Raw genomic sequence first — 25,494 nt, 5'->3', positions numbered from 1 at the left:
CAAATAGAAAGGCTTTAAAAGTAATTTCCTTAGGGCAATGTTCTCAAAGGATCACTTGAAGAGCTTGTTAAAGATTCCCAGACCCTGGGACTTCCCTGGTGGTCCAGTGGTTAAGACTCTGCACTTCCATGCAGGGGGCTCCATGTCTGGTGGAACTAAGATCCTGCATACCTCAGTGCTGCAAACAAACAAACAAACAAACAAAAACAAATGAACAAAAAACAAGCCCCCAAAGATTCCCAGGCCCTGTCCAGACCTAGGACATCACTAGGGTGGAGCGTAAGAGCCTTTTATTTGAACAGATACCACACACACCAGAGCTTTAGGACATACATATTCCATAGTGCACTTGCTGGTCAGAAGGAAAGGCCTATGGCATAGCTCTTCTCACACATGGTCAGGCTGTCCTTGGGTAAGACAGTGGCAGCTGCAGTGTAGGAGAGCCCTTTTTCCGGTTGTGGGTTTAGAAAATCTCTGAGACTTGCACTGGTGATGCTCCAAGTACTAGGACACCTGCAGCAGAGATAAAACGATGGTCAAGGTCAAGTCCAGAGCAGAGACAGGCCTAGCTAGGCTGCTCTGAGAGCAGATGCGACCTGTTGTGGGCAGGACTTGGAAGCTGGAAGCTAGATCAGGAAAAACAGCAAGAGGAAAGGGTCCTGGCACGAAGGATTCCACAGCAACAAGCAGGATGTAAAGGCAGTTTTGACAAACAGTTCTCAACACACCGTGGTGTCTCATTAGCTTGTACTTACTGGAAGTTGGAGAGAATCTAGCCAAGAAAAACAAAACAAAAAACAGTATAATCTTGGAAACTTACAGCTGGAAAGCACGTTTGAAATCAAACCTAAAGGAGAAAACTGCTAGAACAAACAAAGCAGTCTTTAAAAAAAAAAAAGAGTGGGTGGGTGGACCACTGCGGGCAGAGGGGAGGAGCAGGGCACTGATGTTTTCCTTTACAAGCTTTTTGTTACAATCTGATTCTCTTTTTTTAAACCGTGTACCTGCGCTATTAAAAAAAAAAAAAAAAACCTAAAACGTATTTTAAATATATTTAAAAACAGACTCTGCTCTGCAGTACACCCTAAAGGATGCTGAACGATCTCAAATACTTTGAGAAGGGTAATCTCGTGATTATCCCGTTACAAAACAAGCAGTGTGAAATGCATCCCAGGAGCAGTCCTGTGCAGTTCCCCCGAGGCCCGGGCGCGGTGGCGGTGAAGTAGGAAAGCGCACGCAGCGGGGACTGAGGGGCCGGCACGTGCAGGATTCGCGACTCGCGTGAGGCGGTGGCTGCACAGTGCGCACGCGCCGAACCGCACAGGCCCTCTCTTCCCGGAAGTCGGCGGGCGGTGGTTTGAATGGATCGCAGGCTGCCGCGGTTTGGCAGAATCCCAGAGGAAAAGGTAGCAAGTAGCAGCTGGGATTCACTTCTCATGGTGCCCCTAGGAGCCTCCCTCTCCGTCACAACTTGTGGAGGCGACTTGCTGCCCCGCTAAGGCAGTGTGGAGGGTGAGAAGGGGGCGAGCGCCCCTGACCCAGGATAGGGACTTAGCCCTGCTGCAATCACATAAGAAAAGCTTTTCTTTTTCTTAATGATTGATACAGAGTTCTTTTTCTGTCACTGTGGAAAATATTATTCATATCTCATACTTAAGACTTTTCAGTATTGGAAGGAAACTGCAGACATTTTTAATGTCATATGCTGTGATCTCTTATTACAGCAAAACTTGGGACTCTTCATAAGGGGGATTTTATCGTAAACGGATAGTAAAATCCAAACAGAGAGAAGTGCACATTATATAATGAAACCTATTCTTAAAGTGCATCTAAAATTTCTCTTGATAGTGCCTCTTTCTTGAGAGTTTACGAGCATGTTAGTCTTCTGTAGGAAAGAATCACTGGCATGTTCATAAAAGGGAAAAAGGCACAGAGATTCGCCCTTTCATTTTACAGACGAGGAGACTGTAACCAGAAAGGGAAATGACTTGACAAGGATCTTACTGAAGCAGACCTAAGAACTGGACCCCAGCCATGCTTCTTGCCTCTCCTGGCTCTGGGGGAGCTCATACCCCATTGTAACAATAACGTGTGAGTGTGGCAGGTGTTTGTTCAAACATCTCTTCATCATACTGAAGTACTGCGGGAGATAAGGGGATTGGTTCTTCAGGGTCTAGACAGATTTTAAGAAAATTTTACTGATACAGTTCTCCCTAAATCACAGATTTCTTTCTTTGGGAGGTTAAAATGGGTGAAATTTTTTTTTTTTTTTTTTTTTTTAGTAGCTTAAGCAGGGGCCGGATAACCACCACTTAATCACTTATTGGAGTTGTTGTCAGGCTCTTCACGCCTCTGAAGTTTCTTCCATCTGACGGTGTGATTCTTTGGTTACCAGCTGGCTTTCCGGACATATGTGGCCAGGAATTATAGGGAGGAAGGAAACTAATCCTTCTTCAATGTCTACTTTGAGTCACCTAGTGTTAGTAGTGTTATGCATTCCATATATATTACTTACTCTTCACAACATGCTTTCTAGATAGCTATTATTCTCAGTCTACCCCAAGAGTTCACCAAGTTTAAGTAACAGGCTCCAAGCCATGCAGATAATAGGCAGCAGAACTACTATTACACCATCTCTTATGTTCAGATGAATGGGCAGGAGAGGAGGATTACACAATTGGCTCCCAGCTTCTCCCTAGTGTAGGTAACCTTGTTGCACTGCTATGTGTAACTCTTCAGGGCAATTAACTCCCATTATCATCCTGGTCTGACTGACAGTTAGGGATGGAGTTGCAACAGAGGCCCAGGGCAAGAATCCTCTTACTAGGAGGAAGGCATTTTGGCTGGCACTTCTTCACAAAGGCTCCAGAGTTACAGAGCTTCGAATAACAGGCAGGTTCTCATTAAACAATGAGGCCAAGCTTTGCTTCCAAAATTCTCAGTTTAAAGGTTCATTCTGGATGAAGAGACTTGGGAGTCTGTTTTGGGACAAGCTCGGACAATGATAATAAGAAATGGTTTGTGAAGAAAGAGGCTGGGACAATGGGATCTAAAGAGATGGTCAACATCTACAGCTGAAGCAATTTGTGCTGGTCAAAGCCAGCAAGATCACTTGATGTTGTTGAATGAATGGACATTCCAATCAGGATCCAACCAATTTCTGGGTCCAAGCCAGTCTCCCCTTGGAGGGAGGGCAAACTCCAAGGATGTCATCCTATTCCCATGCCTTTTACCTTTCCAAAGATAAACCCTTTTTCTTCCCTGCTGTCACCAATCAGATTAAATACACTCCCCAAGTTGGTACTCTATCCATGACTGTACATTTCTGCTTCCTGAAAAGTTGTGGCTGTAGGGATGTAAAACTGACCAATCAGCTGTGGTTGATCTGAGGCATGCCAGTCAGCTTCCTATTCTACCTTCCAGTAGCTTCCAGTCAGCTATAGAATTAAGTACCAACTCCCAGTTCCTCTCCAGCCTCTTCACCCTCTCTCTACTTCCATTCTGGCTACATCAGAGTCTTCTTTCCTTGGCTAGATTCTCCCCTTCTCTGCTTCCAATTCTCTGTGTGGTTTCATCTTCTGGAAGGTTCTCCTAACCCCCCACCTCGGCCCCCAACTCAAAGTTTCATCTTCCGTCAAAGTACAGCTTCAGTGATTAAGATCACAAAGTAAAACCAACTTTAGCAAACTCCGTTATAAGACAACCAGGGTCCAAAGCAACTGGATAAATAGGGTGGCTTTAGGTTCACTTCTAGTTCGCAGGTCACATAGGGAATTGATTAGAATCTATGCAGAGACCTGTGGAACCGAACTGCTTCCCAGAGGCACCCCCTCTTTCATGCTGGTGGGACTTGCACTACCCTTTAGGAGCAGCTGGGCAGCTGCAGCTGAATCACACAGGCTGCCAGGGGCCAGCCAAGAGCAGAGCTGCGTTTCTTGGCATTTCTCCCAGATGCCCTCGTGGCTGACTTTGGAGGCTGTGCTGGGATTCAGATGTATCCCTGAGCTCCATGGTGAAATACTGTAGTTCTCTCAATCAGGATTTATTCATTCTAGTGTTCCTCCCACCTTAGCTCCAAAATAAACCTGCAAGGGGATCTCGGTGCTTGAATTTAACACCTCCAGCCATGCCTCTTAGCTTTGCGTGCTTTCAGCTACCTTCTAAAGCAGACAGTCCCCTTCACCTGCAGACCTTGCTCCAGCACACACTTTGCCAGACTGGAGCAAGTCCTTGTACCTAGAGCAATTTGCTTTGCTTGCCTTTGCAATACCAGTGATCTTGTAAACACTTGGTTGATCAAACAGTCCTCTCTCAACTTTCAGCAGAAAACTCTACTGGGTTACTGGAAGGCAGTAGCCAGGTCCCATCAGAACTTGTCATTGTGTCCTAGACACCCAGAATGTGGGCCCACTGCTCGCTAGGCTTAGCCAGGTCTTGCATAATGGGGCTTTGCTGAGATCCAAACATATTAGCTGCTTGTTAGATGAACTCATTCACAGCAGATATTCAGAGTATGGTTGACTCCAAAGGGAAAAGGAACAGAGGGCCCAAAGTCCTTTAGATTATATGTCAAAGCACGAGTGGTTTGTGACAAACTGCAGATCTTTAGAACAAACTTTGGGCATGTTCAAGTCTGTCCACTGGGCCCAAAGTCTTAGCTCCATTCTGAGCTGTGGTACAGACCAGCCAAGCTCCATGACAGCTTCTGGTTCCTCACTTTTATGGGCAGCCTTGGCAGAAGCTTAATTCCTACCAAGGCTGTCCCTGCAGGTTGATCCCTGCTCAGTTCCTGACAAATGCTTGACCTTGGGCTCTGAGCTGCTGAGTTGGCTCCAGAAAGTGTTACTCATCAGAGGGCAAGTCCACTGGCTTCACAGACCACCTGTGTGCCTGTGATCTGAGTGTCTCCATGCTGTCTTTGTTCTCTCCAAGGTTTACATCTTCAGGATCCCACTGTGGAAAGAAGACACAAGAGGTACCTTGGTGGACGAGACCCATCCTATCTCTTACAGTTCCCCCAACAACAGCTCCAGTCCTGGTTCTCAAGGCCCAGGCACAGACAAGAACAAACAAATAAGGACAGGTTAACCAGGCCTGTGATTCGAGGACCTAACAGGGCAAGTGTAACTCTAAATCAAGGAATTAATGGACAGCTACCCTGAATAGATCAGTCCTACTTCCCCTCCCGTTCTCTGTTCCCCGTCTTCACCAAGTCCTTCTCCAGTGAGCCTGAGGCATGTTCCCTTTACCCAGAGAATTTCCATCTCTATGCCAGACTCATTCGCAGAAAAGACCAGGAAAACTCAACCTATTCTTTATGGCCTGGGTAAGTTTCTCCTCCTCCTAGAAGCCTACCACGACACCCACTGAGCTCTTACCCTCTTCTCTGTACTGCTTGTATCACTGGTTTGCGGCTGATCATGGGAGGTCCTGCCCCTTGCCTGAGTGTCTTCCTTGTCCTCAGGTAGATAACAGAGCCCCTTAAGAGTAGGGTACTAGTCTACCCTTGCCCCCCGCCCCTCATATGGTGCTTCTTCTGAACTTGAGGTCAGCTAACTCATCAAAAACAAACACTTAAAACCTAATCCAGAGTGGTGGTCAGTGCCAGTGAATATTTCATCACTGACTCAGACAAGTATGGGAAACCGAAATTTGCAGGAGTAGGGGTAAAAGGTTAAAAAAAAAAAGGTGAGCACACAGGTACTAATGATGCGGTACCAAAGTCTTCTATTGTTCTAATAGGATGGATAAGAGAGAAAGCTCTGTATGCGGGCCAAAAGCAAGGGAATCCTTACTGATTCCAGCCACAGAGGTATGTGGGGGTCAGGCTCAATTCTCTTCTGTGGGTCTTAATTTCTCCTTGTGTGAACTGGGAGTCTGAATCAGGAACTAGATAACATGAGCTCTCATTTCTGAGTTTCTATGACTGGTGATTCTGAGTCACAAGGCTGCATTTGAGGTATCAAAAGACCCAGGAAACAACAAGCAAAGGCCATGTAGGATGTGTCAGCCCAGGCTAGACAATCTATTTGGGCAAGAAAATAGAGCTAGGCATAGATGTGCACTCAAGAAAAATGCTCCTCCAGCTGCTCAAACATGAATCAAACAATCCAGTCCTTAGAAGGTCAGGACAAGGTCCTCAAGGCTCCCTGAGTCACTTGACTGACAATGCCTGCAGCCTGCCAGTTATAAAACACAAATTGTAGCTCTGAACAGAAAGAGTCCAATTTAATTCGTGATTTACTGATAATAACTGAATTGATTCTACTACTTGGTCATGAGAAATAGCATTGCGTTAAAATGACCACCTCATCTCCCAGTCACCCTGCTGGTGAGGGCCCGAGCTGATCTGCTTGGGGCAGCTCAGCCCCTCGTCCATGTCTGGGGCTGTGTCAGGCCCTTCTGGTGCTGGTTTCTCATCTACCTGTGGTTGCAGACTTGGGGGTATACCTCTAAGCAAATCCCTTCCAGACATTATCAGAAATGCCAAGTAAAAGAGTTCCCTGGCCCCTCAGCCTCCAAGACCCAGTCGCCTAGCAGTGGAAGCAGGGGCCTGGTCCGTTCTCTAAGAATGGACAGTGTGTTTCTGGGTGAATTCTATTTTCAAGTGGAGACCCAAGTGCTAGATCTGGTTTTGGACCAGCCTCACCAGGAGGGCCCAGGGTGCTTATCAAAAAGGCTCCCTTGACCCCATCTGTAGCTTGGGATCTAAGGCTTGGCATTTGAACAAGCTCCTAGGGTGATTCTTAGCCACCCTGATGTATCAGAACCACTGCTTCAGCTCCTAAAATGTCTTCTTAAGAGTTATCCTTGCTACTCCTGACCAGTTCAGCTGCCAGGAAACAGAAACTCTGATGAGGCACTCTTTAAACTGGGTTAAAACCTTCAAAAATGTTTTAAATCTCTTCCTTCTGAATTCCCCAAATAATGTGTTTTTAAATGTCATTTTAAGTAATAAAAACATCGCTGGAATCCAGGCATGCAGAGAATTTGAGCAGAAGATAATCTACTCTCTGATCATAAAAACAAAAAAAATCCTGGGAGGTGACAGGCACAGGTGGCTGTCATGAATCATGTGCTCATTTGTCACTTGGAGTTGAGGATGGCAGGGAGACAGGAGCCAGCTGGCCAAGGTCTCCAAGTGACAACACGGGGGAATGTTGATCTATGCTCTCTCAGTCACTCCCAGCACCATTGCCACTAGGGAGCTGCTGGGCTTCCTCCCGTTCAGAGACTTGTTCCAAGCACATTTCTTCCTTGGGTAATGCATCTTCTCTGAATCCCTACTAGATGGTTTGGACAAAGCAGAAAGAACTCTGAACTGAAAGAACCTGGAAAGAACCTCAACTTTCAGACTCTCCTCTTATTTTCAGATTTTTTTCCCCTAGAGGAATTTGGCAGGGGCCCAGCCATCTAAGAGGGGCTCACAAAAACAGGAACTGAAATCAAGCCACAGGAAGTCCCTTCTGGAGTAAAGAGAGAGCACAATTGTCCATACCTGCTCCGAGATTAGGGCTTCCCAATACTTCTGCTGCAGAATAAAAAGAGATAAAGAAAAAAAGTGTTGAATAGAGTTTGCCACCATCACGGAGCAGAGCAGAGATCAGCGCCAGCCCATCAGCTCCTTGAGCCAGAAGCCTGGCCCTGCATTGGGCTGGAGGCAAAGGAACAGCTGATTTCAGCAAGCAAGAAGGCAGCAGCTACTAGCGGCTCCAATTTAGTTAAATGGTCACTAGGATAATTGTGATAATTATGAAGGGCTTGAAAAAGATTATCATCTATACAGATTTTAAATTACTATTATTAGGATTTATTATTATTAGACATAACAATGAAGATTCCATTTATTAACCACATGGCTGAGATGAGTCAACTCGAAACCATAAAACTAAGAAAAAGAGATGCAAATAAAATCTTCACTTTGAAACTCCAGGGTATTTGCTACCACCCAAGATTCATTTTTAATCAGCCTTTACTGTACAGTTGGTTCCACCCCAAACCTCAAATATATCTGATTCAGGTTCTTAAAGGGTAACTTTGCCATCTGCTCTCATTCCTCTGGCACCTCCTGCAGTGCCCGGGACATGTGTGTTTGTGTGTGTGTGTGTGTGTGTAGCTGTGTTATCTGAATTAAGATTATAAAAACTTTATTGAACCCCTCTATTTGTCTGCTGATAACTGCTAGCCCAGAGATGGGGCTCAGCTATGTGTGGGGGTGGGGGGTTGCGGGTGGAGTTCCACAGAGGTGGAGGAAGGGGCGGAGCAGGCAGGGAGGTGCCCCAGGCTGTGCTGGCAGAGCTCTGCCGCAAGCTCACACCCAGGGCACCTGGTAGGCCCAGAGCAAAGGGCAGAGACCCCATCTTGACTCTGAGGAGGGCAGAGAAGGGGCACCAAAGCTGGGTTCTTGGTCCGTGCCCCCACACAAGCTCCCTGTCCCTCCCTGGGCAGGATGTGGTGGCCCCAGCAGGAGAGAGGGCAGAATATGGGGTGGGTGAGGCAAAAGGAAGCCTGACAGTCTTCTCCCCAGTTCCTCCCTCTTCTCCCGCCTTCCCATCCTCCCCCATGAAGCCCTTCCCGTTTTTTGCAGGAGGACAGAATGTACTTCAAAAACTTGAGTCACCGCTGACTTCAGCTGTGCCACGCCTTTTTCTTTTGAACAACTCTTTAATTATAAGATTTTCAATCATACACAAAAGTAAAACAATAACACCCATGGACACACCCTCCTTCATTTGTTCTAGCTCCCCAAGCTTTCATTGGCTTAAGTATTTTAAAGTAAATAATGTCGTCTGTAAATACTTCAGTATTATCTTATAGATAAGGACTTTAAAAAAATCCTAAGCACAATGCCATTATTACACCTAACAAAGTTGTTATCATTCCACAGCATTGATTTTTTAATGACATCCTACTGGAGGGAACATAAACTGCAAAAAAAAAAGATTAATTGGAGAAGATACGAAATTACTAAAAATGATGGTTCCTCATACAGTGCAAAGGACGGAAATGTTGATGACAACATAGGGATTGAAAAAGTTACATAACTTCTGCAAACGTAATGGAAGTGAAACGAGAGGTGAAAGAAAGAATGGTAACCTTCATCTTTCTTTAGAAAATATACATGTTCATGTAAAGTATAATTGGTGATGTGTGATTACCACAGTGAGTTTTGTAGTTTGTTTTAAAAAAAATTACTAAATTCAGTGTGATATACTGGATTATATTCTGGAACAGAATAAGCATTTTAATGGAAAAACTGGTGTAATTCAAATAAAGTCTGTACTTTAGGTAACAGTAATGTACTACTGTAATAATGTTAATTTCTCAGTTCTGACACATGGTGCTGCAATGTGTTAATCTTAGGAGGAACTGAGTGAAGGTAAACAAGAACTCTCTGCACCACCTTTATAACTTTTCTGTAAATCTAAAATTATTCCCAAAGAAAAAGTGTATTTAAAGACAAGCAAACAAGTAAGCAAACAAATAAAGAAGCTGGAGTCCTCCAACTAGGTTTGAAATGAAACCCTGAAACCGCCTTTCCAAAATCTTCAGCAACCTAAAATTTCAGAAGAGTGCCCTCTAGTGGAAGTAGTAGATGAGACTGTCCCTAAGAAGTATGATTAATCCAAATCTTTGTAACTGAGGTCTCTCTCCACCCCTTAGGAAAAAAAGTGAAAATAACTAACATTTTTGTAGTCTTTTCCCTGTTTCAGGAGCAACATTTGTTCAGTTTTGTATAGAAACTTTTTAAAAAACCAAACTGAAGACTGCATGTAATTCTATCCCTGAAAGAGAGCTTTTATGATTTAATGAAGGAACAGCCCTCTGAAACACACACGCAAAAATCAAATTATGCAAATTGCTTTTCTCTCTTAACACAGAATAAGCATTTCTATACACCCTTAAATTGTCTTTAGGACCACAATTCCATCACTTTCATGAACCACAGCACACAGTATTTCAATTCACCTCATTGCTAAAAGTATACTTTTGGTGTTCTGAAACCTCCCCCAGGTCATGCGCTAACTTCTTTGTTCCTGAAGACTCTGAGGTGTATCTCTGCCACTGAGGAGAGTCACTTTCCAGACTGGCAGCTGAACGGGCCCCCAGAGGCCATCTGTACAGCTCCCTCCTTATATTTAGGGAGAAGAGACCTCCCCAGGATTCGGGTGGTGAGATGCTGCTGGGCTCAGGACCTGTTATAAAGGGTTTTTTTGTTTTTCTGAACATAAAGTTTTGAGACTGGCCAGATACACACCAGCTACAGTTCAGTCTTAGATTTCATTAAGTAGATTTCCTTTTTTTATTTTCCTTGCACCTCTCAGGCATTTAAACCTTCCACCGTGCACTTCAGTATCTCATCCTTCCTATTTTTTTAGTTAATTAAGGAGTTCTGTAGCACTTAACTTGGGATCAAGCATGGTCTCACCTCTCTTACATTCTTTCCACATCTCTACCAGCTCTCTACCTCTCTACCTTACTATTATACAGCGGAAGTGACAAACAGACTCAAGGGATTAGCTCTGATAGATAGAATGTCTGAAGAACTATGGATGGAGGTTCGTGACACTGTGGAGTGATCAAGACCACCTCCAAGAAAAACAAATGCAAAAAGGCAAAAATGGCTGTCTGAGGAGGCCTTACAAATACCTGAGAAAAGAAGAGAAACAAAAGGTAAAGGAGAAAAGGAAAATTATACCCATTTGAATGCAGAGTTCCAAAGAGTAGCAAGGAGAGATAAGAAAGCCTTCCTTGGTGATCAATGCAAAGAAATAGAGGAAAACAATAGAATGGGAAAAATTAGAGATCTCTTCAAGAAAACTAGATATACCAAGGGAACATTTCATGTAATGATGGGCACAATAAAGGACAGATATGGTATGGACCTAACAGAAGCAGAAGATATTAAGAAGAGGTGGCAAGAATACACAGAAGAACTGTACAAAAAAGATCTTCATGACCCAGATAATCATGATGGTGTGATCACTCACCTAGAGTCAGACATCCTGGAATGCAATGTCAAGTGGGTCTTAGGAAGCATCACTACGAACAAAGCTGGTGAGGTGATGGAATTCCAGTTGAGCTATTTCAAATCCTAAAAGATGATGCTGTGAAAGTGCTGCACTTAATATGCCAGCAGACTGGGAAAACTCAGCAGTGGCCACAGGACTGGAAAAGGTCAATTTTCATTTCAATCCCAAAGAAAGGCAGTGTCAAAGAATGCTCAAACTACTGCACAATTGCACTCATCTCACGCACTAGCAAAGTAATGCTCAAATTTCTCCAAGTCAGGCTTCAACAGTACATGAACCATGAACTTCCACATGTTCAAGCTGGATTTAGAAAAGGCAGAGAAACCAGAGATCAAATTGACAACATCTGTTAGATCATTGAAAAAGCAAGACAGTTCCAGAAAAACATCTACTTCTGTTTTACTGACTATGTCAAAGCCTTTGACTGCGTGGATCACAACAAACTGTAGAAAATTCTTCAAGAGATGGGAAGACCAGACCACCTGACCTGCCTCCTGAGAAATCTGTATGCAGATCAGGAAGCAACATTTAGAACTGGACATGGAACAACAAATGGGTTCCAAATTAGGGAAGGAGTATCTCAAGGCTGTGTATTGTCACCCTGCTTATGTAACTTATATGCAGAGTACATCATGAGAAACGCTGGGCTGGATGAAGCTCAAGCTGGAATCAAGACTGCCGGGAGAAATATCAATAACCTCAGATATACAGATGACACCAGCCTTATGGCAGAAAGCAAAGAAGAACTTAAGAGCCTCTTGATGAAAGTGACAGAGGAGAGTGAAAAAGTTGGCTTAAAACTCAACATTCAGAAAACTAAGATCATGGCATCTGGTCCCATCACTTCATGGAAAATAGATGGGGAAACAGTGGAAACAGTGACAGACTTTATTCTGGGGGGTTCCAAAATCACTGCAGGTGGTGACTTCAGCCATGAAATTAAGACACTTGCTCCTTGGAAGAAAAGCTATGACCAACCTAGACAGCATATTAAAAAGCAGACACATTACTTTGTCAACAAAGATCCGTCTAGTCAAGGCTATGGTTTTTCCAGTGGTCATGCATGGATGTGAGAGTTGGACTATAAAGAAAGCTGAGCGCGGAAGAATTGATGCTTTTGAACTGTGGTGTTGGAGAAGACTCTTGAGAGTCCCTTGGATTGCAAGAAGATCCAACCAGTCCATCCATCCTAAAGGAAATCAGTCCTGAATATTCATTGGAAGGACTGATATTGAAGCTGAAACTCTAATATTTTGGCCACCTCATGAGAAGAACTGACTCACTGGAAAAGACTCTGATACTGGGAAAGATTGAAGGCAGGAGGAGAAGGGGACAACAGAGGATGAGATGGTTGGATGGCATCACCGACTCAATGGACATGAGTTTGAGCAAGCTCTGGGAGTTGGTGATGGACAGGGAAGCCTGGCGTTGCAAAGAGTCAGACATGACTGAGAGACTGAACTGACCAGCTCAAACTTTTTACTCAGCTCTTCCTTCATGGTCTGTAGTGAGTAAAATGGGATGTGAGATAGCAAAATGGGTCACAAGCCATGGAGTGCTATGTGCAAGGCCCCTGGTGACCTGGACCGGTGAAGGAGGAGTTCTGACCCACAGAGGGCTGGTTTCCTTAATAAAGATGACAGTTTCAATGCAGGGACATGCCAAGGTTGGCATAAGGGGTCGAGATGGAGAAGCCATATGTATCACAACGGTGGGCAGCAGGGGTTGGGAAAAGGGCCCTTTCTATTCCAGTCACAGGGATTTACAAATACTGTATTTAAGCCAAACTCTAGGACCACCAGGCAACCTTGGCCCTGGCAACCTTGGTTCCTATTCCTGATTCTTTAAAAAAATTTTTTTACCCTTTAAAATATGAGATATAGCTGACATATAACATTGTATATTTGTGGGGTTTTTGGAAGAAATTTTGCTATTCATGTGCTGCTCAGAACCAAAGGACTGACTCAGTGTGACTAACCTCCGCCTGCCTCCCCCAGCCATACACCTTCACACCTAGAGTCACGTGCTAAATGGGGCCTGAAAGATAACCTGGTCCACAGCTGAGTATCTGTGGGAACGGTGCTTTGTCAGCCTCACCAGCTCCCTGAGCTCATTGTCTTCACTTACAGAGCAAGTTCAGAAAAATGAACGGCACTGCCTGGCGCAGGGACCCAGGGCCAGCATGGGTGTCCAGCCCACCTGCAGCCTGCTGTCCACCGCACCGCATCTAGAACCATCGACAGGTTTACAGAGCCCCAGCAGCACCCCCATTTGATCCTCACAATCTCTGTCATGTAGGCAGGGCAGGTCTCCTGATTCCTGTGTACAAAGGGAGAAACTCAAACCCAAGGAGTCCAGTGCAGAAAAGTATGGCCACCAGGCAGGTGAGAGCCTAACAAGTCCCGTCCCTGCTCAGCGCCCTCTCTTCTGCTCAGCCCTACTGCCCTCGGGGCCCAGTAGAGAGTCTCTCCTTATCCCCAGGGGAACTGGCTGACTCTACACACACTTCCAGACACACCATCTCTCTTGGCTACAGGGCACATAGGAGCACACAGATCTGGGCAGGGCAGATACCACACCCTGAAACTTGATTTCTAGCCTTTGGGGCCTATTGGAATGTTCTGGCCTCTTTCTTCATACTTATATGTATTTTCTTTTAAAACTAGGACTTTAAAAGTTAGTGTATGTGGGCGTGTTAGTCTCTCAGTTGTATTTGACTCTTTGTGAGCCCATGGACTGTAGCCCGCCAGGCTCCTCTGTCCATGGGATTCTCCAGGCAAGAATACTGCAGGGGGTTGTCATGCCCTTCTCCAGAGGATCTTTCCAACCTGGGGGTCGAACCCAGGTCTCCCACATTGCAGCCAGATTCTTTACTGTCTGAGCCACCAGGGATGATGTGTATGTATTCTTTTTTTTAACTAATTGTTTTTTCCTTAAAAGAATGATGTGGCTTTAAGAAGGACAAACATCAGAGGCCTCTGTCCTGACCTGCGGGTGCTGGAAGCAGGGTCTGGAACAAGCAGTGCTTGTTGTCAAGGTTGTCAAGAGCCTCAGGCACAGAATTAGCAAGACACAGGGGCTGGGACTGGAGCCTCTTCAGACAGCAATCTGATATCTGGCGTTGGCTCTGTACACACACACAGACACACACAGACACAGACACACACACAGACACAAGACACACACACAGACACAGACACAGACACACACACACAGACACACACACAGACACACACACACACAGACACACACACACAGACACAGACACACACAGACACACACAGACACACACACACAGACACACACACACACACACACACACTGTGCCTGCTCCAGCCAGTCATTCTCAACATGCAGACTTTCTTTCATTGACAGAAACAGCCCCGCTGCAGAATTCCTCCAAAGCTTCTTACACCAGGTCGACAGCATCGCTCGGAAGCACAGAAGGGAAAAAAATGACTAAGTGCTCCTTCCTCACCAAGAGGGACTCAGTCCTTTCTTGCATCCCAGAGGCTAGTGGGGGAAAGCCTTTAAAGGCACAAGAGGAGTCTCAACACGAGGGCGACCCTGCACTCATGAAGCAGGGGCTGGCCACTGTCCTGGTAAGTGAGGAGGCTGGCTGGAAAGTCCTGCTCCCTGTGGGCCCAGCCCCCCACCCACTGCGGCTCCTGACCCCTCCTCCACAGGTGCGCAGGATGCCCTCGGACAGCTGTGCTAGGGGTAGGGCTACCTCGTGTTTAATGGCCGAGGGAGTGAGTGGGCACCGTCCCTGTGGAATGTGCCCTCTGTTGTGGAGACATGCAGAAATCCAGGCAGCCCACACAAATGACCTCTCCACAGAGTCACGAGTCACACTCATCCGGTGCCCTGACCAGCCCAGCTGGTGCACACTTTTGACCAGCCCAGCTGGTGCACACTTTGAGGATCAGTGAAAATAACCCAGTTCTCCCTTCAGGCAAGTTTCCACATCTTATCTGTCTGATCCCTCCCTTCTCTTGTGTGTTCTGCATCACTGAAATTCCTTGTGAATCCCAATGTTTTATCCTGTCTGCTAGACAGGGCCTTGCCTGAGAACAAAGGCAGAGCGCAGGTGAGCGGAGAGAGTCCTGTGGAGAGTCCTGCCTCCCTCCCTGGGGAGCTCCTGCTGAGGCAGCGGGGTGTAGTGGGTAACGACAGGGTTTCTGAGCCAGACTTCTGAGCCAGGTTCAGATCCCCAGGTCTGCAAATTATAACTGTGATGATGGTGATGATGTTTTCTTGGGCATGTTACTTAAACTCACTTAATCTCAGTTTTCTCTTCTGGGAAACAAATATTTAAAGGTCTTTGCCTCGGGCTATTAGAAGGATTATACCAAACAGTGTTTGTGAAGTAGAGAACATACCATGTGTGGCTCATGACACAACCTCAGTCACTGTGAGCAATGGTCTTAAAATGCTTCGTGAGCTGAGTGATGTGGATACAGTGTATGTTGTATTGAGGGGCCATTCTTCTCTCCACCTCCCCCAGTATGGAAGGAAGTGGGTCTTCAAATCCCTCAGTATGTGCCCCAAAGCCACAAAGCCACCCTCTGAGAGTTAAGTCACAAAACTGTAAAGGCCAAAGCCCACACAGGAGGTAAACACATCACCTTAGCTGGGAGTGTGCAAATGCTCCTTTCTGTACGGGAGGTGGAAGCCCAGCTGGTTGGCAATAGACAAAGACAATAAGAGGAGGTCAAGGCCGCGGATGCCCACTGTGGCCAGAGAGTAGAGACAGATGCCCCGGGTGCTGCAGCCCAGCATTACAAAACATTTGAACTGTGCAATGCCAGGAGCAAGAGAGGCTGCAAACCAGAGGAAGTGGTGACCTGGGGCCCAGCATCTGACCGCAGGCCTCAGTCCCTTTGGTGTGTGGTCTGGAGGAGCAAGGTCACAGTCAGGCTGTGGCCAATCTACCAAGGGCCCCCACCCGGTGAGGTGGGGCAGGCCGGCTCACCTGTCCTCAGAAGGTTTGCTTTCAAATCCCGCCCCCCTCAGAACATGCTTGCTGAATGAGTGAGTGACGGAACAGGTGGGTGAATGCGGCATCATGCTCATTAAGTAAAATGCCCTCTTGCTCCCCTTCACCATCAAGGATCCAGAATCTTTAAGAAATACTGCTCTGAAAAGCCAAGGAGACCACCCCGTCCCACCACGCTGAGCTGCTGCTGTTTGATTGAAAGGCTTATAGCTTAATTTTCATCATTACACCTTCCAAATTTGGAAAACTCAGCAGTGGTCACAGGACTGGAAAAGGTCTGTTTTCATTCCAATCCCAAAGAAAGGTAATGCCAAGGAATGCACGAACTACCACACAATTGCACTCATCTCACACGCTAGCAAAGTAATGCTCAAAATTCTCCAAGCCAGGCTTCAACAGTACATGAACCGTGAACTTCCACATGTTCAAGCTGGATTTAGAAAAGGCAGAGAAACCAGAGATCAAATTGACAACATCTGTTGGATCATCAAAAAAGCAAGAGAGTTCCAGAAAAACATCTACTTCTGTTTTACTGACTATGTCAAAGCCTTTGACTGCGTGGATCACAACAAACTGTGGAAAATTCTTCAAGAGATGGGAGACCAGACCACCTTACCTGTCTCCTGAGAAATCTGTATGCAGGTCAGGAAGCAACATTTAGAACTGGACATGGAACAATAGACTGATTCCAAATTGGAAAAGGAGTACATCAAGGCTGTGTATTGTTTGTCACCCTGCTTATTTAACGTATTTGCAGAGTACATCATGGGAAACGCTGGGCTAGATGAGGCACAGGCTGGAATCAAGACTGTCAGGAGAAATATCAATAACCTCAGATATGCAGATGACACCACCTTTATGGCAGAAAGCAAAGAAGAACTAAAGAGCCTCTTGATGAAAGTGACAGAGGAGAGTGAAAAAGTTGGCTTAAAACTCAACATTCAGAAAACTAAGATCATGGTATCCGGTCCCATCACTTTATGGTCAATAGATGGGGAAACAGTGGAAACAGTGGCAGACTTTATTTTGGGGGGGCTCCAAAATCACTGCAAATGGTGACTGCAGCCATGAAATTAAAAGACACTTGCCCCTTGGAAGAAAAGCTATGACCAACTTAGATAGCATATTATAAAGCAGAAATATTAAAAAGTAGAAACATTACTTTGTCAACAAAGGTCCATCTAGTCAAACCTATGGTTTTTCCAGTAGTCATGTATGGATGTGAGAGTTGGACTATAAAGAAAGCTGAGCGCTGAAGAATTGATGCTTTTGAACTGTGGTATTGGAGAAGACTCTTGAGAGTCTCTTGGACTGCAAGGAGATCCAACCAGTCCATCCTAAAGGAGGTCAGTCCTGGGTGTTCAAGGACTGATATGGAAGCTGCAACTCCAATACTTTGGCCACCTTATGCGAAGAACTGACTCATTTGAAGAGACCCTTATGCCAGGAAAGATTGAAGGCAGGACGAGAAGGGGACGACAGAGGATGAGATGGTTGGATGGCATCACTGACTCAATGGACATGAGTTTGAGTAAACTCCGGGAGTTGGTGATGGACAGGGAGGCCTACAGTGCTGCAGTCCATGGGGTCGCAAAGAATCGGACACGAGTGAATGCCCAAACTGAACTGAACATCTTCCAAAATTTCTACAGTAAACACATCTTACTTTTAAGAAGAGAGCATATAGATTACCAGAAGACCCTGAACTGAATTGAACATCTTCCAAAATTTCTACAATAAACACATCTTACTTTTAAGAAGAGAGCATACAGATTACCGGAAGACCCGAAGGGTCACACATCTGACAAGCTACCCTGTCCCCTGCTCGCATATTCAACAGCCTGTCCTGGGAGATTCATAATCCCATCTGACCCGCAGTGTCTATGTCTAGTGATCTTCCCAGCTATTCAGCACTCAGGGCTTTGCCATGTGTCGTGTACGTGCGTTTCAGGTAATGAAGTAGGAGGACTGTGCTGGGGGAAGGCAGGGGTTCGGGAGGGTGGGGCAGCTGAGCTTCTAAAAACACATTTCTTATTTAACAAGGCAAACGTACTCATTTCCACTTGCCTCACTTATGAGTGTGATCCCATCCTCTTGGGATTTACGTAGTTAAGCAAATAAAGGTCTAAAAAGAGAGAGAATAGAGGAGAGGAAGGAAAAGGGCTGGAAAACACAGAAATGGCCCAAAACAGTCACAGAGACAAACATCTAAACTTTTCAAGGTCACGGTCCAATCCTGACCTCAGTTAGGGTTTCCACAGAGTGAGAGTGAATGTAGCTTCCTACCCTCTCCCTCCCTCCTCCACCTCCCCGTCTCACCAACCCCACTGTCCCTTCCCCTCACTGAACACACTCTGTGCTCAGGCTTCCTCTCCCCTTGGAGCCTTGGACTCAGCCTGGACTGCTGGCTTCCGGCCGCCAAGCCATGCACCTTGGGTGTCTTGCCCATTCTGAGATCAAACCCAAGAAACAAACAGCATCGAATGCAGGACTTCGGGATACACGGACCCTGAATGGTCGCTGGTCTGAAATAGAATCTCTCCCTCAAAACTCAAGCTCTCAGGGACCAGCTGTGTTTGTTCCAGGACTGAGAGATAAAGATGAGGGCAGCCCAGGCCTCCAGACCTAAAAGCTTGTGCACAGCCTAGCGGGGGAGGCAGGTCCCTGCAGCCCCCCAGGCCACACGGCACACAACAGAAGGGGTGTAAGAGATGTATGGGCTGTGGGCACCCCAGAGAAGGAGGCTTTAATCCCTGGGGGCGGGGGTTGTGAGTAGGTGGCATCTGGGTATGATTCTGACATGTGGAAACTGGGCCAGAGAAGACCCAGGAAGAAAGGCCCAGAACCCTGGGGACGAGGGAGCAGGCCATGGCCAGGGAGGACATGTAGGTCAGGGCGAGGAAGGGCACAAGTCCTGGGCAGGTGTGCACAGCCTGGAGCCCACACCACAGGATCAGGACTCAACCCCTGAAAATCACAGGCTCTAAGTCTTTCAGATTTCAAGGTTCACTGTGAGTTCAGCAAGTACGGGGGACTGATTCAGGACCTCCGGCTCATTACTTTGCCAAGCAAGGCCACTACGACCAAAACCAAAACCTCAGCACCAACTAACCACTTCCTATTATCATCAAGTCATAAAAAGGTATTTAAACATCAAAAGAGTGGGAGAACCCAACCAACCCAGAAGGAAGGTGCCCCCCGCTGACACCACCTGTCCACGATGCTCTCCTTGTTCTCACTGGCTGCAAAGGGAAACTTCCTTCTGACCAGGGCTGGGAGCCACAGCTTGTGGGGCTGAGAGGGACAGGACCACAGACCTGAGAGTTATACCCATTTCTGTATCACAGAATGTGATGTGTCTTCTTCGCAGATCCAAAAACTGACAATGAGGCAAAGCTTATGAAAGTGCCAGGCAGGATGCCCACCAAGGGCCTCCGTGTATCACCACGACAGCACCACAGGGAGCAGCTGGTGCTCCTTTGGGGGAAGAAAGGCTTCCCTGGTCAAATGGGTTTGGGAACCATGGAGCCTCTTTAAAAAGTTTGTCATTCAGCATTTATTTCTCTAAAACGTGACTGTTTCCAGTGACTCAGTGTGCAGTGCTTCCCGGACTCATCTGACCACAGAAAGTTCTCCCCAGCACGGATTGTGCAGGAAAGTCCTTGGAAGACGCTTATTCACTATTCAGCAGGCACGAGGTTGGTGTGGAGGAGCGGAGAGATGCAGGTACCAGGGAGGCACGGGCAAGCCCAGGTGAAGGAGGACGCGCACACCCACCAGCAGACCCAGCACGTACCTCGAGGTCCGAGTTGATGGAAGAGACCTGGGAGGAGCTGCTGGAGGACACGCGGGCCTGGATGACCTGAACCGGAGGGTAGGAGGGGGGCTCCTGCAGGGACGTGGCTCCTGTGTCTCTCTGTCCGTCGCCAGGCAGCCTGCTGGCACTGCAGCTCACCTGCAAGGTGTGTGGGGAAGGGCAGGCAGAGACTTGGCATCTTTATTTTTTGCACTGTCAGGGCGTTCGTGTCCTTCAGGGTTCCAAAGGTAGGAAGGGATGTAGCATGCGGCGGCCTCCACCATCCTCCCGAAGCCACCGAGCTCCCCCTAGCGGCAGTCAGCCCTCGTTTGTGTGTCCTTCCAAACTTTCTGTGCACACACGAGCAAATGCAGGGACATATTCCCGCCCCCCCCCCCCCCCCGCCCATTTCCACTAACAGTAGTACACTCTGTAGCCTCTTATGCATCTTCCTTCCTTTTCCACTTAACAACATGCTTTAGAAATAGTACTGCAGCAGCTCTGTGTTTGTAGCATTGTATAGGTGTTCACAATCTGTTTAACCAATCCCCTGCTGATGGATGTTTTAGGGTATTCCCAACCTCTTGCTTTTACAATCATTACTGACTGTGGTAAATTATATCTTACATTCACAATTTCAGGATATACAGGATAAATTCTTAGAAGTGGAATTGCTGAGTCAGACGGTATGCACACTTGTCATTTGGATAGCTCTTGGCAAAAGTAGGGCTTCCCTTGTGGCTCAATGGTAAAGAATCCTCCTGCAATATGTGAGACCTGGGTTTGATCCATGCGTTGGGAAGATCCCCTGGAGAAGGGAATGGCTACCCACTCCAGTATTCTGGCAGGGGGAATTCCATGGACTGTATAGTCGATGCGGTTGTAGAGTTGGAAATGACTGAGTGACTTTCATTCTTACTTCCACTTGGCAAAAGTGCACTCCATAGAGGCTTAACCAGCACACCAGCCAGCAGCCTATGAGAGTGCCTTGGGAAGGGTTAAGGGAGGAAGAAACTTATGAGATTATCTAGCTAACTACCATCTATCTATATCTATCTATCTAGACTTCCCAGGTGGCCCTGCCAGTGCAGGAGACATGAGACACAGGCTCGATCCCTGGTTGGGGAAGATCCCCAGGAGGAGGAAACAGCAACCTACTCCAGTATTCCGTCCTGAAGAATCCCATGGACAGAGAAGCCTGGCAGGCTACAGTCCATAGATTCTCAAAGAGCTGGACACGACTGAAGCGACTTAGCAAGCACCCATATCTATCTACCCATCACCTATCTCTCTGTCCACCTCAGAAGAGATCTTCCTCCCACAGGGCACACAAGTTTCCCACAGGGATCCTCAAGGCTATGGGCGGGGGTTTCAGTTCAGTTCAGTCACTCAGTTGTGTCCGACTCTTTGCGACCCCATGGACTGTAGCACCAGGCATACTGAGCTGGCATATTGAGTGTAGCACCAGGCTTCCCTGTCCATCACCAGCTCCTGGAGTTTACTCAAACTCATGTCCATCGAGTCAGTGATGCCATCCAACCATCTCATCCTCTGTTGTCCCCTTCTCCTCCCGCCTTCAATCTTTCCTGGCATAAGGGTCTCTTCAAATGAGTCAGTTCTTCACATCAGGTGGCCAAAGTATTGGAGTTTCAGCTTCAGCATCAGTTCTTCCAGTGAATATTCAGGACTGATTTCCTTCAGGATGGAAATGGTTGGATCTCCTTGCAGTCCTCCTCTCAAGTCTTTTCCAACACCACAGTTTAAAAGCATCAATTCTTCGGTGCTCAGCTTTCTTTGCAGTCCAACTCTCACATCTATACATGACTGCTGGAAAAACCATAGCTTTGATGGACTTTTATTGGCAAAGTAATGTCTCTGCTTTTTAATATACTGTCTAGGTCAGTCATAACTTTTCTCCCAAGGAGTATCTTTTAATTTCATGGCCGAAGTCACCATTTACAGTGATTTTGGAGCCCCCCAAAATAAAGTCTGTCACTGTTTCCATTGTTTCCACATCTATTTGCCATGAAGTGATGGGACCAGATGCCAAGGTCCCATAGTTTTCTGAATGTTGAATTTTAAGCCAACTTTTTCACTCTCCTTCACCAAGAGGCTCTTTTGTTCTTCTTTGCTTTCTGCCATAAGGGTGGTGTCATCTGCATATCTGAGGTTATTGATATTTCTCCTGGCAATCTTGATTCCAGCTTGAGCTTCATCCAGCCCAGCGTTTCTCATGATGTACTCTGCATATAAGTTAAATAAGCAGGGTGACAATAAACTCCTTTCCCTATTTGGAATCAGTCTGTTGTTCCATGTCCAGTTCTAAATGTTGCTTCCTGACCTGCATACAGATTTCTCAGGAGGCAGGTCAGGTGGTCTGGTCTCCCTGCTCTTGAAGAATTTTCCACAGTTTGTTGTGACCCACACAGTCAAAGGCTTTGGCATAGTCAATAAAACAGAAGTAGATTTTTTTCTGGAACTGTCTTGCTTTTTCAATGATCTAACAGATGTTAGCAATTTGATCTCTGTTTCCTCTGCCTTTTCTAAATCCAGCTTGAACATGTGGAGATTCACGGTTCATGTACTGTTGAAGCCTGGCTTGGAGAATTTTGAGCATTATTTTGCTAGAGTGTGAGATGAGGGCAACTATGTGGTAGTTTGAGCATTCTTTGGCATTGCCTTTCTTTGGGATTGGAATGAAAACAGACCTTTTCCAGTCCTGTGGCCACTGCTGAGTTTTCCAAATTTGCTGGCATACTGAGTGTAGCACTTTCATAGCATCATCTTTTAGCATTTGAAATAGCTCAACTGGAATTCTATCACCTCCACCAGCTTTGTTTGTAGTGATGCTTCCTAAGACCCACTTGACTTCACATTCCAGATGTCTGGCTCTAGGTGAGTGGTGACACCATCGTGATTATCTGGGTTGTTAAGATCTTTTTTGTATTCCTGCCACCTCTTCTTAATATCTTCTGCTTCTGTTAGGTCCATACCATTTCTGTCCTTTATTGAGCCCATCTTTGCATGAAATGTTTCCTTGGCATCTCTAATTTTCTTGAAGAGATCTCTAGTCTTTTCCATTCTATTGTTTTCCTCTATTTCTTTGCATTGATCACTGAGGAAGGCTTTCTTATCTCTCCTTGCTATTCTTTGGAACTCTGCATTCAAATTGGTATGTTTTTCCTTTTCTCCTTTGCTTTTTGCTTCTCTTGTTTTCACAGCTATTTGTAAGTCCTCCTCAGACAACCATTTTGCCTTTTTGCATTTCTTTTTCTTGGGGATGGTCTTGATCCCTGTCTCCTATACAATGTCACGAACCTTGGTCCATAGTTCATCAGCACTCTATCTATCAGATCTGGTCCCTTAAATATATTTCTCACTTCCACTGTATAATCATAAGGGATTTGATTTAGGTCATACCTGAATGGCCTAATGGTTTTCCCTACTTTCTTCAATTTCAGTCTGAATTTGGCAATAAGGAGTTCATGATCTGAGTCACAGTCAGCTCCCGGGCTTGTTTTTGCTGACTGTATAGAGCGTCTCCATCTTTGGCTGCAAAGAATATAAGCAATCTGATTTCTGTATTGACCATCTGGTGATGTCCATGTGTAGAGTCTTCTCTTGTGTTGTTGGAAAAGGGTGTTTGCTATGACCTGTGCGTGCTCTTGGCAAAACTCTATTAGCCTTTGCCCTGCTTCATTCTACAGTCCAAGGCCAAATTTGTCTGTTACTCCAGGTATCTCTTGACTTCCTACTTTTGCATTCTAGTCCCCTATGATGAAAAGGATATCGTTTTGGGGTGTTAGTTCTAGAAGGTCTTATAGGTCTTCATAGAACTGTTCAACTTCAACTTCTTCAGCGTTACTGGTTGGGGCATAGACTTGGATTACTGTGATACCGAGTGGTTTGCTTTGGAAATGAACAGGTATCATTCTGTCGTTTTTGAGATTGCAGCCAAGACCTGCATTTCAGACTCTTTTGTTGACTACGATGGCTACTCCATTTCTTCTAAGTGATTCTTGCCCACAGTAGTAGATATAATGGTCATCTGAGTTAAATTCACACATTCCAGTCCATTTTAGTTCACTGATTCCTAAAATGTTGATGCCATCTCTTGTTTGACCACTTTCAATTTGCCTTGATTCATGGACCTAACATTCCAGGTTCCCATACAATATTGCTTTTTATAGCATAGGACTTTACTTCCATCACCAGTCACATCCACAACTGGATGTTGTTGTTGCTTTGGCTCCATTCCTTCATTCTTTCTGGAGTTACTTCTCCACTGATTTCCAGTAGCATATTGGGCACCTACCAACTTGGGGAGTTCATCTTTCAGTGTCCTATCATTTTGCCTTTTCATACTCTTCATGGGGTTCTCAAGGCAAGAATACTGAAGTGGTTTGCCACTCCCTTTTCCAGTGGACCTCATTCTGTCAGAACTCTCCACCATGACCCATATATCTTGGGTGGCCCTACATGGCATGGCTCATAGTTTCACTGAGTTAGACAAGGTTGTGGTCCATGTGATCAGATTGGTTAGTTTTCTGTGACTGTGGTTTTCAGTCTGTCTGCCCTCTGATGGAGAAGGATAAGAGGCTTATGGAAGCTTCCTGAGAGACTGACTGAAGGGGAAACTGGGTCTTGTTCTGATGGGCAGGGACATGCTCAGTAAATCTTTAATCCAATTTTCTGAAGATGGGTGGAGCTGTGTTCCCTTCCTGTTATTTGGTTGGTTTAGTCGATAAGTCGTGTCCGACTCTTGAGATCCTATGGACTGTAGCTTGCCAGGCTCCTTTGTTCATGGATTCCACAGGCAAGAATTCTGGAATGGGCTGCCATTTCCTTCTCCAGGGGATCTTCCTGACCCAGGAATCGAACCTGGGTCTCCTGCATTGCAGGCAGATGATTTACCCACTGAGCTACCTGGGGCCAAACTAGAACTGACTCATTTGAACAGGCCCTGATGCTGGGAAAGATTGAAGGTGGGAGGAGAAGGGGATGACAGAGGATGAGATGGTTGGATGGCATCACTGACTTGATGGACATGAGTTTGAGTAAACTCTGGGAGTTGGTGATGGCCTGGTGTGCTGCAGTCCATGGGGTCGTAAAGAGTCAGACATGACTGAGCAACCTTCTCTTTCAAACTGCGGTGGAGGTAATGAAGACAATGGCAACCTCCTTCAAAATGCCCCATGCACTCACTGCTATACTCACTGCCCCCAACCCTGCAGCAGGCCCCCGCCGACCCACGCCTCTGCCCGAGACTCCTGGACGCTCACAGGCAAGTCTGGGTCAGTCTCTTGTGGGGTCCCTGCTCCTTTCTCCTGGGTCCTGGTGCTCACAAGGTGCTGTTTGTGCCTTCCAATAGTCTGTTTCCCCAGTCCTGTGTAAGTTCTGGCAGCTCTATGCTGGGGTTAATGGCGACCTCCTCCAAGAGGGCTATGCCACACCCAGGTCTGCTGCACCCAGAGCCCCTGCCCCTGGGGCACTCCACTGCTGACTGGTACCTGCACAAGAGACACTCAAACACAGTTCTGTCTCAGTCTCTGTGGGGTCTCTGGGTCCTGGTGCACACAAAGTCTGTGTGAGCCCTCTATGGGGTTTGATTCTAAACACAATTCCACCCTTCCTACCATCTTGCTATTTCAAATCCTAAAAGATGA

General features: G+C 46.3%; 1 protein-coding gene across 4 annotated transcripts in view; it reads right to left on the bottom strand.

Annotated features, from left to right (window-relative positions):
- The window catches only part of TMEM44 (transmembrane protein 44), a 47,414-nt gene continuing 22,131 nt past the window's right edge, over nt 212–25,494 (bottom strand). Inside the window, exons 9-11 of one of the 4 annotated variants that reach the window (XM_018046509.1) lie at nt 19,829–19,987; nt 7,499–7,531; nt 212–4,953 (exon numbers count right to left, since the gene is read on the bottom strand). In XM_018046509.1, coding sequence (XP_017901998.1) covers nt 4,843–4,953; nt 7,499–7,531; nt 19,829–19,987 — 303 coding nt within the window. In that variant the 3' untranslated portion in view covers nt 212–4,842. The remainder of the gene's footprint in view (nt 4,954–7,498; nt 7,532–19,828; nt 19,988–25,494) is intronic. The other 3 variants (XM_018046511.1, XM_018046515.1, XM_018046518.1) reach the window with 3 other exon arrangements.

The sequence above is a fragment of the Capra hircus genome, chromosome 1 (assembly GCF_001704415.2).
Source record: "Capra hircus breed San Clemente chromosome 1, ASM170441v1, whole genome shotgun sequence".
Taxonomy (NCBI): Eukaryota; Metazoa; Chordata; class Mammalia; order Artiodactyla; family Bovidae; genus Capra; species Capra hircus.
Note: the sequence above shows the minus strand (reverse complement) of the source record. Positions and strands in the feature narration are given on the sequence as shown.